This window comes from Cygnus olor, chromosome Z, assembly GCF_009769625.2.
Source record: "Cygnus olor isolate bCygOlo1 chromosome Z, bCygOlo1.pri.v2, whole genome shotgun sequence".
NCBI classification, from domain to species: domain Eukaryota; kingdom Metazoa; phylum Chordata; class Aves; order Anseriformes; family Anatidae; genus Cygnus; species Cygnus olor.
In genome coordinates this window covers 79,687,062-79,702,061 of record NC_049198.1, presented here as the reverse complement: position 1 = coordinate 79,702,061, position 15,000 = coordinate 79,687,062, and the positions used below count along the sequence as shown (strand labels likewise).

Genomic DNA, 15,000 nt, shown 5'->3' with positions numbered 1-15,000 from the left:
GTTTTTATCATCTAAGTGTTTTAAATGGCTTACAGGGGAACACACACAAGTCCTATCAAAGTTAGCATTCGTTATAAAGTTTAACATACCTGGCAGTACATAATTCTCTTCCAGCAAAGACTGAAGAAGATCAACTTCTTACAATTCTTCAGGAACTCTTCTCTTTCAAAATAGGTGCCATCTCCAGTTTGCTACAGGCTCCCCAGTATGCTTTCTTTTACACTCTTCTTTGTTGTTTCCTGTGTGTGTGAAGACTTGAGGGAGTGCAGTAACTCCCTCAGCCCACTATGTAGGCAACAGCAATTAAAAAATAATAATAATTGTGTAGAGTCAGTTTCTGGCATTGGTAAGGCCAGAATGTGGTTTCAGTCCTACTGAGAAATGTTACAAGGAATAACATTTTGCCATAGGATAATTCCTGCAATTTTCTGAAGAGAACTGTTTACCTTTCGTCAGTACTTCAGAAGAAATTGTCAGTTATAGAATAACATCTAAAAAAATCACAAATACAAATGCAAATGTACCCTATCTGCAAGTTTTCTTGCCTTTAACTAAGGAGAAATTTAAAGGATTTCTGCTATTTCATTACTCTGATAATTATAATTATCAGAAAATGATTGGATACCACCTGCTAAATTCCTTAAAAGGACCCATCAATAATTAGTTTTAATTCATAGACTAATTAATTGGTTTACTTTTGAATTCTTTACAATGTGATTGTGTACCAGAAGTTGCAGTGTATGATCAGGATGTGTTCTAATTTGTTAGAAAATACATGTATTTTGGAAAATTAAGGAGCACATTGTAGTTTCAGATCAAGCTGAGATAGGTGTCTATGTGTAAAGTTTTTTTGTTAGTTATTATTACAGGGCACTTCATCCTCAGAGCACTTGAGGAATTCTCTATAATTTGTTCAACAGCAAAATAGCTGTATGCTGTCAAGGAATCAGATTGGTGAGATGGTTTGCTTAAGACTATTACATAAACTTAGCGTCAGAGCATGATCAGTTCGTTGTTCTTGCTCTCCAGCCTGTGTTTCCAGCACTGGTCTATCCTTTTGTCATTTGATCGGTGAACATGATTAGAAGTGAAGATTTAATTTTGACAGACGTATACACTCCTTGTTAACAAAGGACTTAGGTTTTTGCTAGATAGCATCTAGCAACCTGATGTTGGAATCAACCTTCACGATGAGGTGAAAACTGGTTTCATTTAACTGGGAAGACATTATGGAGTAGATTTGATTAAAATTTCATGTATAGTGAATCTCCTTCAAAAGATTAGTGTAGTCTTCACAGAGGTTGTTTAATAGCTGGCAGTGACATCTCTCTTCCTATGACAGACACCCTTTCTTGATTAAATTATGCAAATTTATACATGCTTACCATGTTTATACATAAGTTGAAATCCCGTACTTCACTGCATTTTTTGACAAGTGCACAGTGTGGATGTACAGTATAAGCATTTACAAAAGCCATAAGTTAATGGCGATGTCTGATACAAAAATGTTTTCTACCTTCAGATCTGCGACCATTTAAAAAAAGGGGAGGAGGAGGGGGACACAACACAGAGCCAACATGTAATCTGTTTGCATGAGCTTTTTTATCAACGTCCCATGGCACCTGTAGGTTTCACTGGCACTAAAAAGGAGCTGCAAAGTAAGACAGGTGTTTAAAAAAACCTTAAACAGGCTGATAACAGTTTGCATCCCTGTGGTTTCCTTTGCTGCACTGATAGTTCTTTATGGGTCTGTCAGTTTCAATCAGCAGAGAGTACATGTGATCAGTATATCTGATAAACTTGTCAATGCCTTTTTAAAGCAGGATTCCCCGACCTATTCTATTCAGCTCTCCTCCCCCCTCCCCTTTTTCATCATTTCAAGTAGAACCTTGATAAGACAGAGATATGTCACAGGCAGCTGTGTATAGCTAGCTCAGCTACAACTAATTTGTGCAGGAAAAAATTAAATCAGGAGGTAAATTATTTCATGATTGCTCATTCCCAACAGAGTTGGGCATCATTCTGAAGAAAATATCAAATAATTGGTTTCAGGCCATGTCAGACACATGCAATTCCCTTCACTAATGGCTATGTGAGGTAGCACTAGGCCTCAGGGGTCACCAAAGAACTGAAAATAGCTTAGTGCCAGGCACAGCGATAGAGAGACAGAGCACATAGGAAATGAAGTGGCAATAAGTGCAATCTATAGGGGAAATGTGCTTCACTTGGAGTTTAATATATTGGCTTAGAATCTGGCAGTAAGCCATGCAACAATTGTTTACCTTTTTGTCAGCATCTGCATCTGTTCTGTTTTGTAAACGGCACTTAACTTTCAGTCAGTAAATGCTGGAATCAATAACAACTGTTAAGGGATTTCCTTTCTTTTTTTCATATTCCATAACAAATGCACACTACAAACAATGTTTGCCTTAGATTAACAAGGAACAGACATTAACAGGGTCAAAGGGATTTGTTGGGGAACATTTTATAGCTTCTTGGGTTTGCAGTAATCGTATCTGTGTGATTTGAATGTATCTTGTAACCTATCCAAATCAAACTGTTAAAAAAATGCTAGCATGCAGTAATGAAGATGATTTTTTTATAATTATCTTAAGTACTGTGTATAGAAAACTGCTGGCACTGTTTGTAATAATTTAGGTCTGTGTAGTACTGTGTATTACATCTGCTATGCAGAAATGTTAAGTTGCCTTTTACAGTATGAGGAAATTAGTGATTATATCCAGCAATACTAATTATTTAAACCTAGCAGTTACATTAAAAATCATATATCAACATGCAGCTTAAGAAGAGAAAACTGTGAGCAGATGTCCATAAAAATTGAATATATCATTAGTAAATGCAAGTGAAATAATAGTACAGTTTATATACAAGCTCTGTCTAGGAGTTACTGTGTGCAGATGAATGCTGTCATAAATGCAAGATTGCTACAATAGTTATAGCATCACTTAAAAGTTAATATTGCTGAGAGGTGAGGAACACATTATTGCTAATGGAATTTATGTATGCAGCTCCCTGTGCACAGCTTTGAAAATTTACCCCTTGAAATGTCCCTTTACACGGTGACTACCAGTAGTTGAGTTTCTCTTGCTTTATTAGGCTATTGCTTTTCAAATCTTAACAAAATGTTATTTCCATTTATGGAATGACTCTATTATTTGCATGCAGTTTTCGTTAGATTTTTAAGTTTAATATTACAGGTTTTCTTTTTGATTTTCTTCCTCATATATTGTTACTGGATGAAATCCTTGACATCACTTTCTTGTGTCCCTAGAAGAACAATATTGTAGATCTATCTTATATGAAATTAAGCCTTATAAATGGGGGCAGGGGAATGATATTTAATGTTTTGGGAAGGTATTTTATAGTAAAATTGATTAAAAGCACTTTAAACCCTTGGTTCCTGCTGAGGGAGAAATCCCCACTGTAATCACTAAAGAAGGCAGTCATCAGGTTGCTTTCCAAGGATTCCATTGTGAGTCTCAGAAGCAGTTTAGCCATGTGTCTCTGTACACTGAATAGTAAGGCTAATTAATCTGAGAGCAGCACTGTCGTAGGGTAGCTATTCTTGAACATCCACAGCCAGCTCGCCTATGATGCAGGGATTTTGGTACCACACTTTACTGTGTCACATCCCTGGATGACTTCAAATGACCAGAATTAGCCATTCCATTTTTTGAGATTTTGTGAATGCCTAAGTTAAAAAATATAACATGCCAGGCCCAAAAAATACAAAATCACAAAAGTTACTTTAAGGTTATAGGATTCATTCATATGCATATTTTCATATGCCTTTGAGATTTTAAATGCTTCCAAGTAATAACCAAGGAAATTGGAACACACTTTATTTAATGGTTTCAAGAGCTGCAGCTTTGAGGAGCGCACCACTTTTGAAACTTTCTATAAGTTAGCAGGTGTACCCAGATCATTAAGATCTAGAACAGCCTTATTTCTGATGATTCTTCATTTTTAGAGACAAGGGCATATCTTTTCAAGTGGTAACGTAAAGGCAGAAATCTTGCCACTGATTTTAAGTATTTAGGAGAAGGTTAGATATTATGATCAAATACTTTATTGAAAGTGTGTCTTTTATTCTATGTTTCTTGAAAAATATTTTCGTTAACTTATTTGCTGGCTTAGAATTCACATGGGCACTTCTAAACTTAATCACCAGTAAAGTAAAATTTTCTGGTACAATGCTTTTTTTTTTTTTTTTTTTTAATTCCAAAGAGCTCCCAAGTAGTCACATTATTTAGCAGAAAATATTTTTCATTATATACAAATAAGAGAGAGAAGTCTGAAATTCATTGTTGAAGACATATTGCATCCACACTGAATTTAACCTTGAAGTTTGAATGACGTGCTGATTTTTAGGGTGTCTCTTGTATTGCTTGGTTCTTTATTTTCTTCATATTTTCTATTGATAAGGGCAATTTCTTTCTGTAGTAACTTCTGTATGTTTTCTATAAGAATTAATTTTGAGCACAATTAGCCTCTACAGTGTATTTAATTTACCTTTTTAGAAGATAAATTATTAATTTATTATTAATTAATTTAATAATTAATTATTATTAATTTAACTATCTGATAGCATTGCAAAGTTGTCCCCAATTTCACTAGTATTGTGTCTGTGTCTCTTTGTATAGTATTGATAGCATGTATTTCACTAGTCCACATTCTGGATAGGCATATTCATTAGTTTTTGCCATAAAAGAAAGTGGAAGATACTTAGGGAAGGACGAGAAGGTGATAAACAGCTAGAACAGCTTCCATATAAGGAAAAAATAGGCAAGCTAGGATTCTTCACTTTGAAAACAAAAACTGTAAGAAGGTAGGTGAGTATAGATATCTATAAAATGATGGGATACATTAAAAGAAGAAACAGATGTCAGATATAGACTGGGCAACGAGATGCTGGAGAGCAGCCCCGCAGAGAGGGATCTGGGAGTTATGGTTGACAGCAAGCTGAATATGAGCCAGCAGTGTGCCCTGGCAGCCAGGAGGGCCAACCGTATCCTGGGGTGCATCAAGCACGGCATTGCTAGTCGGTCGAGGGAGGTGATTGTCCCGCTCTACTCTGCGCTGGTGCGGCCTCACCTCGAGTACTGTGTGCAGTTCTGGGCACCACAGTGCAAAAAGGACATTAAACTGTTGGAGAGTGTCCAGAGGAGGGCGACGAAGATGGTGAAGGGCCTAGAGGGGAAGGTGTATGAGGAGCGGCTGAGGTCACTGGGCCTGTTCAGCCTGGAGAAGAGGAGGCTGAGGGGGGACCTCATCGCAGTCTACAACTTCCTCGCGAGGGGGAGTGGAGAGGCAGGCGACCTATTCTCCGTTACCACCAGTGATAGGACCCACGGGAACGGTGTTAAGCTGAGGCAGGGGAAGTTTAGGCGGGACATCAGGAAGAGGTTCTTCACCGAGAGGGTGGTTGCACGCTGGAACAGGCTCCCCAGTGAAGTAGTCACTGCACCAAGCCTGTCAGGATTTAAGAAGAGACTGGACTGTGCACTTAGTCACATGGTCTGAATTTTTGGGCAGACCTGTGTGGTGCCAGGAGTTGGACTCAGTGATCCTTATGGGTCCCTTCCAACTTGGGATATTCTATGATTCTATGATATCAGTAGTTGACTGATTCTTAAAATAAGTTGGCATCAGATGGAACTAGCAGATGAAATATTCAAGCAAAGTGACACATTTCTTAATTACACTCTGAGAACCTTGGATTCTAAGGAAGGAGGGAGAAAAGCAGGAAACTGGGGGATGACCACTGCAAGAATTTCAGGGTTTGAGTGATTATGCAAGTAGGTGCTGGGTGGAAGATGACCCATAACCTGGTTTACAGTGGATCTTCTGTCCTAATTTACACTAAGAAAACTCATCTAGGCTTAGCGCATTTGAAAATGCAAGTGAAAAGGGTTTCTGCGTGGATGGTAGGACTGTTTTGGCTAAAATTTACCTAAGAACCTGGATTAACAGTCTGGTATAGAATGCAGGACCTGTGGATTTCATGTTAAGATGATAGAATCAAGATGCTGAAACACTTCCAGGAGAATTGCAAGAACTGAAGAATTCCAGGTGAATAATAGCCAAAGATGGAACAGGAGTTTACATGGTTTCAGTTCGTAATTTGTCTCAAAGAGAAAACATTTAAAGCATTCTTTAATTTTTGTTAACTGTTCTTCAAGAGAAAATGACATTTCTGAGCTAATACAGGCCATTTAAAAAAAATAAAACTAGATTTGTGCTTTATTGTTGATGTAAGTCTATCATACCTGAAGGCTATCTTAATTTGGAGGATGTTGTACCTGGCTTATTCTGCTTGTTACCTGCATTTTCACCTTGTCTACTATCAGACTTTTTTTTTTTCTTGAATAGTTTTTATTCCTTATGGGTGTGGTATTGTTGCCTTCACTTAGGGCCTCTTTTCATCTATGTAATATCTGATAGGTTACAGCCTTATCTCATCCGTGGACCTGCCTGCGTTTGAGGTTTTCCTGTTGCTTTGGAAAGGACTCTGCATCTGCTAATTTTTTGATGTCACCAGGCCTGGATGAGGTCTGAACAGAAACTCAAAACCTAGTGTAGTCCGTCTCTAACCTCTAGTTTAGCAGGATGGTTGATCACCTAAGTCAGATTGCTTATTCCTATCTGCTGAAGAAAGATAATCTACATCTGTACAGGTGCAATCAGCCAAATGGTCTCTGACAAAGACAAACTTTGCACTTACCTGGCACTCTCATAATCCTGCACAATTTGAAAGACATTTTTTATTAGTCTTTCTTTCTTTCTTTCTTTCTTTCTTTTTTTTTTCTTTTTCCTTTTTTTTTTTTTTTTTTTCAGCAAAGCTCTCTGAAAGTCAGCTTTTTCTCAGATGGCAGGCTTCTGATGTCTGTCATTCAGTGGTTGGGGTGGTGAATCAGCATGCCTGAAAAAATAAATTACTCTTTATGCACCCTTTGCCTATATGTGAGAGGAAGTCAAGAGTACAGATTTTCTAAATGTAGACGTATCAAGAGGATGAACCTTATGAGCTTATTCCTTTGATTCCTTCCACTTTTCTATTGTGAACCATCAAGCTTTATTTACTCGGTCCAAATAAAAGTAGTGCAAGCTGTATTTAATTCAAGTAAAATCTTTGTCTTTCTCCCTGCCCCAGAAAAGGCCATCATCTATGTAGCAGAAGCCTTAAGTGCATTATTTCCTTCCTCTTCTCAGAGTAATTATGTTATCGTTGGTGGATGTGAAGCAGAAATTATGTTTTCCAGAAATGACCTCTTCTTCTATGGCTTTACCTTGAAAACTGAGGCTCCTTCAGGGCTGTGCACAAAACCCTGGGTGTATTGGTAGGCTTTGTTGTCCTGACCAACCTCTTCTGGGACCTCTGCTGCAGCCTCTAAATGATCCCTATTTCAGCTGAGGTCTGGGCCTTCAATCCCTGCCAGAACTACATCACAGGTGTCCTGTCCAGCTCCACCACATCTGAGCCTGTGACTTGCCATGGACCCACCTGATTGAGATTTCTTGGCTTGGACTTGCCTTAATGCTATGGTCCTGCCTGATGATCACCGGACTGTGTTTGAGCCTCGGTTACACTCACCAGACATCCTGACTCCTGGCTTGGCCTGAGACTTGTGTCTTTACCACAAACTTGGCTGATGATCTGGACTCTTGGTTTTAACCTGACTATCATCTCAGGTCTGCCCTGTGTGCCCTGCATAGAGACTGCAGAACAGGGTCCTGCCTGGTGAGGAACATGAACTCGTGGCCGTGTTTCATGCTCCACTCTTTGTTCCTAAGAAAGCAGCCAGCCTTTGCTGTTCCTTAACATTGTGCTTGCATTGGATCTTTTTTATTATTTTTGTGTGTGTGTGTGTGTGTGCCTGAGAATTAGCTTATCTTACAGGCTTAGTAATCTTCCGCTAGCACATTCAGTCTCCAGAGCAGTTCACAGAATCAGGGAAGGGACCTCAGGAGCTCATCTGGCCTAACCCCTGCTCCAGCAGGGCAGGTTGTCCAGACCATGTCCAGGAGGCTTTTGAAGATCTCCAAGGAGGAGACTCCACCACCTCTCTGGGCGTCCTGTGCCACTGTTCCATCACCTGCACAGTACAGAAGTGCTGCCTGATGCTCAAGGGGAACCTCCTGTGCTCCAGTTTGTGCCCACTGCCCCTTGTCCTGGCACTGGGCACCACTGAGAAGCACCTGGTCCATCCTCTCTTCACCTTCCTGTCAAGTATTAGACTGATGAAATCCCCCGAGCCCCCTCTTCATTTCAGAAATCTTCAGTATAGGCAATGGTTTTGCACAAGAGCATTTTTGTGATTCTTGTTCTGCATGGAATGGAGCCTGAGGCCATGCTCAGGAGCTCAGAGCATTTTCTTCTCAATATTTGTTTTGCTTCTGACTTCGCCACTATGGAGCAATATTGGCAAAATTGGCTCACTGTAACACTGACATTGGTTATATGATCCACTTTGCTTCTTTGTAGCCTCTGAACCAGTCTTTCTGTCCCTTTTGAGAAATTCTCCTCTCAAGGTAGTGCCTCAACAAGAAGCCCACATGTCCTGTTGTTAGGAGAGCTCCATGGATGTCCTATTGACATAAGCCTGTAGCTAAAGATGCTACTGCAGCTGTTTCCTTGTAAAAGGGCTTACATGAATTAAACTCAGAAATGCAGAAACAATCATATTCAGAAGAATGAGAGTAGCGAACACTGCAGGCTGTTCAGGAAGGAAGCTGAGATCAGCTTCAAGTGCTTCCAATCCCCTTGTGCATGGTTCTTTGTGAATTGGCTAGGATGCTGTCAACAGCTTTATACCATCTTCATCACAGATGGATGTCACTCTTTCTGAATTGTGTGAGTTCTCTGACCTCTTTGTATAACATCAGAAATGGGGAAAAAAAAAAGGACTATGATGTGTGCGTTCTCTATATAAAACAAGCATCTCATTCAAGCAGCCTGTTCAACAAAGCAGAATCTTGCCATCATCATTGTTTTGAAACTTCACAGAGCCTGCGATGTATGTAAAATCTTTCAGTCAAGCTTTAGATATGCAGGTGTGTGCACACTATTTGCCATGATGCGCTAAATGCGTGAGTTGTCATTTCTGGGAGAATAAAACTGTGGACATGGAATTGACCATATGTGAAAGGCAAATTACTTCTAGTGGTTTCCCCTGACCAGCTCTTCCAAATTGTTGTGGATGAGCAAAGCAAATTGATGTTCAACCTAACTTCTTTGGAGTAGCCAACAACACATTTTTGTTATCCAAATCCACAAGAAATAGCACCAGTCTTACATAAGAGTTTGTCTGTGTTTGGCACACTTCTGCTTTTGCTGCCCTAGGGACTACACTGTCTAACAAAGACCCATGGCTTCTGTATACATAAAACGAGGTGGAACGGAGTCTTACAGTGGTAGTTCTCGTTAAAACAGGTGGTTACTTCAAAGATTACTACCCCGAGTCAGCAGCATTATAAACTATGTGATCTGTGCAGAATAACACATAGCTATGTCAGCTGTGCAAGTCCTGCTGGAGGACCTGCCATTACTGGACCAGCATTATTACCATCAGTTGTGGTAGGTTGCCAGGTTCAGCTGTACATCAGCACGATTTCTGCTGAATGCTAATGTAAGAGTATGTGGCTTGACCCAGCTGTAGCATTGTAACAAAGAACTTGTGCAAATGATGCACTACTCTTTGTCACGTCTGCATCTCTGGTATACTCTGATGTCAAATATTAAGTCATATTACATTTTCTTTGACAAAACAGAGCCTGACACAGGGTGAAAGAAGATTTAAGAATGATATGATAAGGAACTGTCTTTAAATCCCATATAGAAATTATTTATTTAGTTGTTTATTTATAGCTTTCCAGAGAAGTCTTAGGTTCTGGGTCATGTGAATCATCACAGCCCAAGGGTTCTCTGGCTTCCAGCTTTGGCGAAGAATGATTCTTCAGCCTGTTTTCCTAGTGTCAGCAATTCTAGGAAAAACGTTTCTTACATGGTGGTCTTATCTTTCCCGTCTGTTTTCTAATGCTTTTATCTTGACCATCTTCTGGTCAAGGTATCTCCTGAAGCTGAAGGAATCAAGACTCCTGGGTTGATGAAGGTTTGCATATCACTTTTTGTTGAAATAGATCACCATTTTCTCACTCCCCATATTTATAGGTTTCTGATGAATATCAAGCTAATTAGTCTATTTAGAGGGATTTCAGCTTCATGTTTCAGGCCTTCATGACTGCAACACTTAAACTCTTAATCTCTTACCTGCTTTGTTTGTATCTTTTTTATCAAAACCAGAATTTCTGCTATGCTTACCTCAAATTTCTTCTTAATTTTGTATGAAAGTTTGATAGTATCATAGAATATCCCAAGTCAGAAGGAATTCACAAGGATCATCAAGCCCAACTCCTGGCTCCACACAGCGCCACCCAAAAACCAGACCCTATGTCTGAGAGCGTTGTCCAAATGCTTCTTGAACTCTGTCAGCTCGGTGCTGTGACCACGTCCCTGGGGAGCCTGTCCCAGTGCCCGAGCACCTCTGGGTGCAGAACCTTTCCCTACCACCCAGCCTGACCCTCCCCTGTCCCAGCTCCATGCCGTTCCCTCGAGTTTTGTCACCGTCCCCAGAGAGCAGAGCTCAGCGCCTGCCCCTCTGCTCCTCTCGTGAGGGAGCTGCAGGCCGCCATGAGGCCTCCCCTCAGCCTCCTCTTCAGGATGTTTCTAGAACATACATAGTATTAAATAGTAAAACCTTGTTTGGAAGATTATGAAAGTGTTCATTTGCATATACATGCTTATCACATATTGAAGTATTCTCTCAAATTATTAATGACATGGTAAAAGAGGGACCTTTGTACTTATCTTCTGCTTCCAGCTGAAATATATATGACATTTAATATATGACTAATCACTGAAAGTAAAAAAATAACTTCTCACTTCTCTCTGAGTTTGCTTATATATTTTAAAGTTAATATTACTGTGGTTTACCTTTGGCTTCTAGGTCCACTTACTTTCAGTCTAATGAGGACGATAGTTTGGGGGCAGTCAAATAATTGGAAGGTTCCTTTGTTCCTGGGGAGAGGGGACAGGAGCTTCCCAATATTTTCAAATCACAGGAGACAGAACTAATGTTCCATTGATTTTTATGATGTGATTCTTGGTTCTCACTTCTTGCATCTGTTATTTCTGTCTGTCTGTAGACTCAGGCAGTCATTTCCTATCAGTTAAACTCAGTTTATGTTATCAACCTTTCAGGCAAAGGAGAATTCTCTGAATAGCAGAATATCTTTCGGGGGGGATTTAGACTTGAAATTGGAAATCAAGTGCTGCAGATATTATTTACTCCTTATTCATAGAGGCAAGGCACCAGCAGAGGCAATTATCAGTTTCTTTTGACATTCTTAGAAATGCAGGGGACTAACATGAATACATCTGTTTGGAACTTTGAGGAAATTCAGATGTGGATGCAAAACTCACAGTTCAATCTCTAAGGCTGCAAAACAAGAATAACAAATTAGGGAATTTTTATTCAGAGCTCAGCTCTGCTACTTAGATCTATGTCTATTTAAAAGTGATTTGTGAATACCAAAAACAAACAAACAAACAAAACAAAACAAAAACTAGGAACTTTGAGGGAAAAGGGTGGTACTGAGTACTTTCAGAGCTTCTCTTTCAGATTACTCTGGCTCTCACTCTGACAATGTCTACGTAAACCGTTCTGCTGATGTTACATCTGCAACTGAACTCCATAGGAACATGATATCATCTCACTACAATTTGCATTGAAGTGCATTTAAAGAAGTTACAAAAAAAAATAAAGACATGGTTTGGTAATACAGAATTGGAAACAACTCACTATATTTTATAGTCTGACTGTGCTCAAAGCAGAGTTCCCTAGATTACGTGACATGACTATATGTTACGATTACAGGTGTTAACCTTTCAAAATAATATGTTCAGTTTCTTCTTTTAAATACCAGATGCTTATAGATATAATACTTGCTGATATTTGTTCACTGACAGTCTCGCTTGTTTTCAAACCCCACATATTTAAACTTGTGGAGTGTTAGATTGATGTTTCTTTTCACTCAAATGTCATATTCATCAACGGTATTGTGCTAGCAGATTGTTAAACAGACAAGGTGACTTGCAGAGTGACAGTGTAATGATGTGATGTCCCAAACCATTAAAATATAGTAATGATGTGTGTTTTTTTTTTCATTTTGTTCTATTAGTTTTTGTAACATAGTGTGTTTTTTTTTGTTTTGTTTTCTGTAAACTGCAAGTGAGATGGTTTCTGAGTAGATCTGTTGCTTGAAAAAATGCTAGTTAATGAATAACAAAACCTGGAGTTAAGTTGTACCTTCCCAGAGAGTTGAGAAATGCCAATGACTTGGGAAGAACTAATAATGAGAAACTTTATAATCAGAAAAAGATAAATTATGCTATGGCAAAAGAATGAAATTACTTGATGCACTATACTTTTCTACATAATCAGTTCTGTAGGATCATTTTTGAAGAAAAAGTAAGTTATTTTATGATTTTGCTTGAACAGCCTCCCAGGAATACCACAAAAAAGGAAGGAATTTCTGTTTAACGTTGTATCAACTCAAGTGTCTTTCTCAACTCATCAAACTCTTTTTATTAATGGAAGAAAAAATTGAAGAACTCTCCACAGAAATTTTGTTGGTGCCTTTATTTACTGAGAAGAATAAGAATGTTGAAGGTAATGAATGCTTTTCCTTATTTATTGATTTTATCTGGTGCAAAAGGATAATTTTATATGATTTTCAACATTACTTACGTAATTTATGCCATCATATTATAGAAGCACGTGTATTAGTATATCCACTAAAAGTCTTTTTTGATATACACAGATTTACATTTCAATGAAATGATTTGTAGAAAAGAACTGATGGTTGTGTATTAAGATGTGATGTACAGTTGTTATTGATGAACCATCAAACACTGTAACATTGTGACTCTTATTGAATTTCTTATAAATACCTTATATTTCCTATAGGACAAAATATTATATGAAGTCTGCATTACTTGAAACTGTGACTATTTCTGTACTTGCCCTTGAAATCTGCTTCTTTTTTTTTCTTTCAAGAGAGAAAAACAGACTTGTACATCAGTTTTATTGATCTTAATATGATCAAATAAATGTTTTAGTATGCAGACTTGCTTTCACCAATAGTTCCCACAAACGCTTACTATTATGTACAATGTTTAGGTGTCAGTAGCTGTTTTTATAAAAGAAGGCTCTACAAGAGAATATAAAATGTTTCACTATCAAGCCTGATGCTTGTATTTACTTTAGATTCCAAGCTTGCTCTGTTTTTCGTCTAATAGAATTCTTGTCAGATGAGGACAACCTAAAATCATGAAAATTCAGGTGAATAACACTTTTTAGCACAGTATGCTGAAAAATGTGCTTCTACACTGCTACTTCTGCCAGTGGAGAGATTCCAGGTCACCAGAGAACAAGTGGTTTCAAGAGCTTTGATTACATTGCAGGAAAGGATCAGACCAGAAATGAGGCCAGGCTGCTTAGGGAGAAAGGACAGGTGGAGTCAAATATTTGGTATCTCTGTAGTCAAGCTGCAGGCTGAGAAGCAAGGTGTTTTGGGAACGTGGTCTCAGAATACTAAATCAGTGAAAACTGGAAAAAAGAAAAAAGATGAAAAGAGTTCAGAGGCACACGTTGTTGATAGATTCTTCATCTGAAATACTGACACTCTGAAATAAAGAAATGCAGGTCAGACTATGTATTCTTAGAATTTACATCAAAGCTCAAATAAAATTTGTATTCAACTTCCATTTTTACTATTGGTTTCAATGTATTTCAGATTCCTTTAATCTCTCAGTTTTACTAGTTCTCAAGAAGTGGTAAGCTATTATACATCATGTTTTATGTTTTATGGCCTTGATCCTACAAAAGTGTTATAGTAAACTTCTCATAGGGTTAATGAGGAGGTTAGGGTACATATTCAGTAAGGATAATTTCAGATGTTCTTTTTATTTGTGTTTTCTGAGAAGAAAACTTTAAAAATTTGAAAAATTCTTAAATGGGCAATTGACTTGTCATGTTTAGCTAATGACATGATCTTCAGTAATTCAGAGAACTTAATTAATTATTTCAATGTTAACAAGAAATATTTTACTTTTCAGAAAATGTAGTAAGGATTTTATCCTGAGGCATTTCTTCAAGCTGAATAGCATTCAGAAATGTTCCTCAAAAGTGCATTCAGCCTTCTTTTTGGAGAAATACTTTTTTACAGTAATCATGTCTATAGTAAGCAGGTTCCTAAATGGCATCTCTACTTACCAAATCTGAAAGGGGAATATGATTAGATCAGGTTATAGGAAGTGGTCTTCTGGTTAGAAGGCCTGTTCTAAAGAAAACATACGATTACTCTTACTCTGAGACACAGGGGAAGGCAGAGGTAGATCTTCTACAGGTGATGTTCAGGAAGTCATCAGACATCTTTTTTTTTTTTTTTTTTCCCCAATGTTACTGTTCTGATCAGGTGGTTTTATTCACAAAACTTTGTTCGGTTATATTTGTTCAGTTTTATCAGTTTCTGAAGACTATGTGAAGAGAAGACTTGGCCAGACAAATAAAGAAAAAAGTCTTGACTAAAGGAAGGGTTTATTACAGTTATTTTCACTTCATGTTGTTAGAAATATAAGTTGTAGTGATGAAGTGAAAGCTGATTTGATGTGGGAGAATGACAGCTATGTTTTCAGTAGTTCCAGGTTTTGTTCAGTACCAAAAGGGCTTCAAGATTTTTTCTGTAGCTGTCTTACATTAGGCTGATAATCTTTTTTTTTTTTTCTTCCAGTAATGAAGGCTGACTTTTGATAAGAACAACTTATTAGAAACCTTGATTTATTTTCATCAGAATACATTGTAATATGTGAATATAAAATATGATGGTCATCTTCTCTATTTATTTAAAAGCTTTATC

The 15,000-nt window shown here is 38.1% G+C and overlaps 1 protein-coding gene across 10 annotated transcripts in view; it reads left to right on the top strand.

The window, feature by feature from the left end:
* The window catches only part of KIAA0825 (KIAA0825 ortholog), a 260,619-nt gene that overhangs the window by 68,986 nt on the left and 176,633 nt on the right, over positions 1-15,000 (top strand). For all 10 annotated transcript variants that reach the window (XM_040540323.1, XM_040540325.1, XM_040540322.1 and 7 more), the window contains one exon: positions 12,582-12,752. In XM_040540323.1, the coding sequence (XP_040396257.1) occupies positions 12,582-12,752 (171 nt within the window). The remainder of the gene's footprint in view (positions 1-12,581; positions 12,753-15,000) is intronic.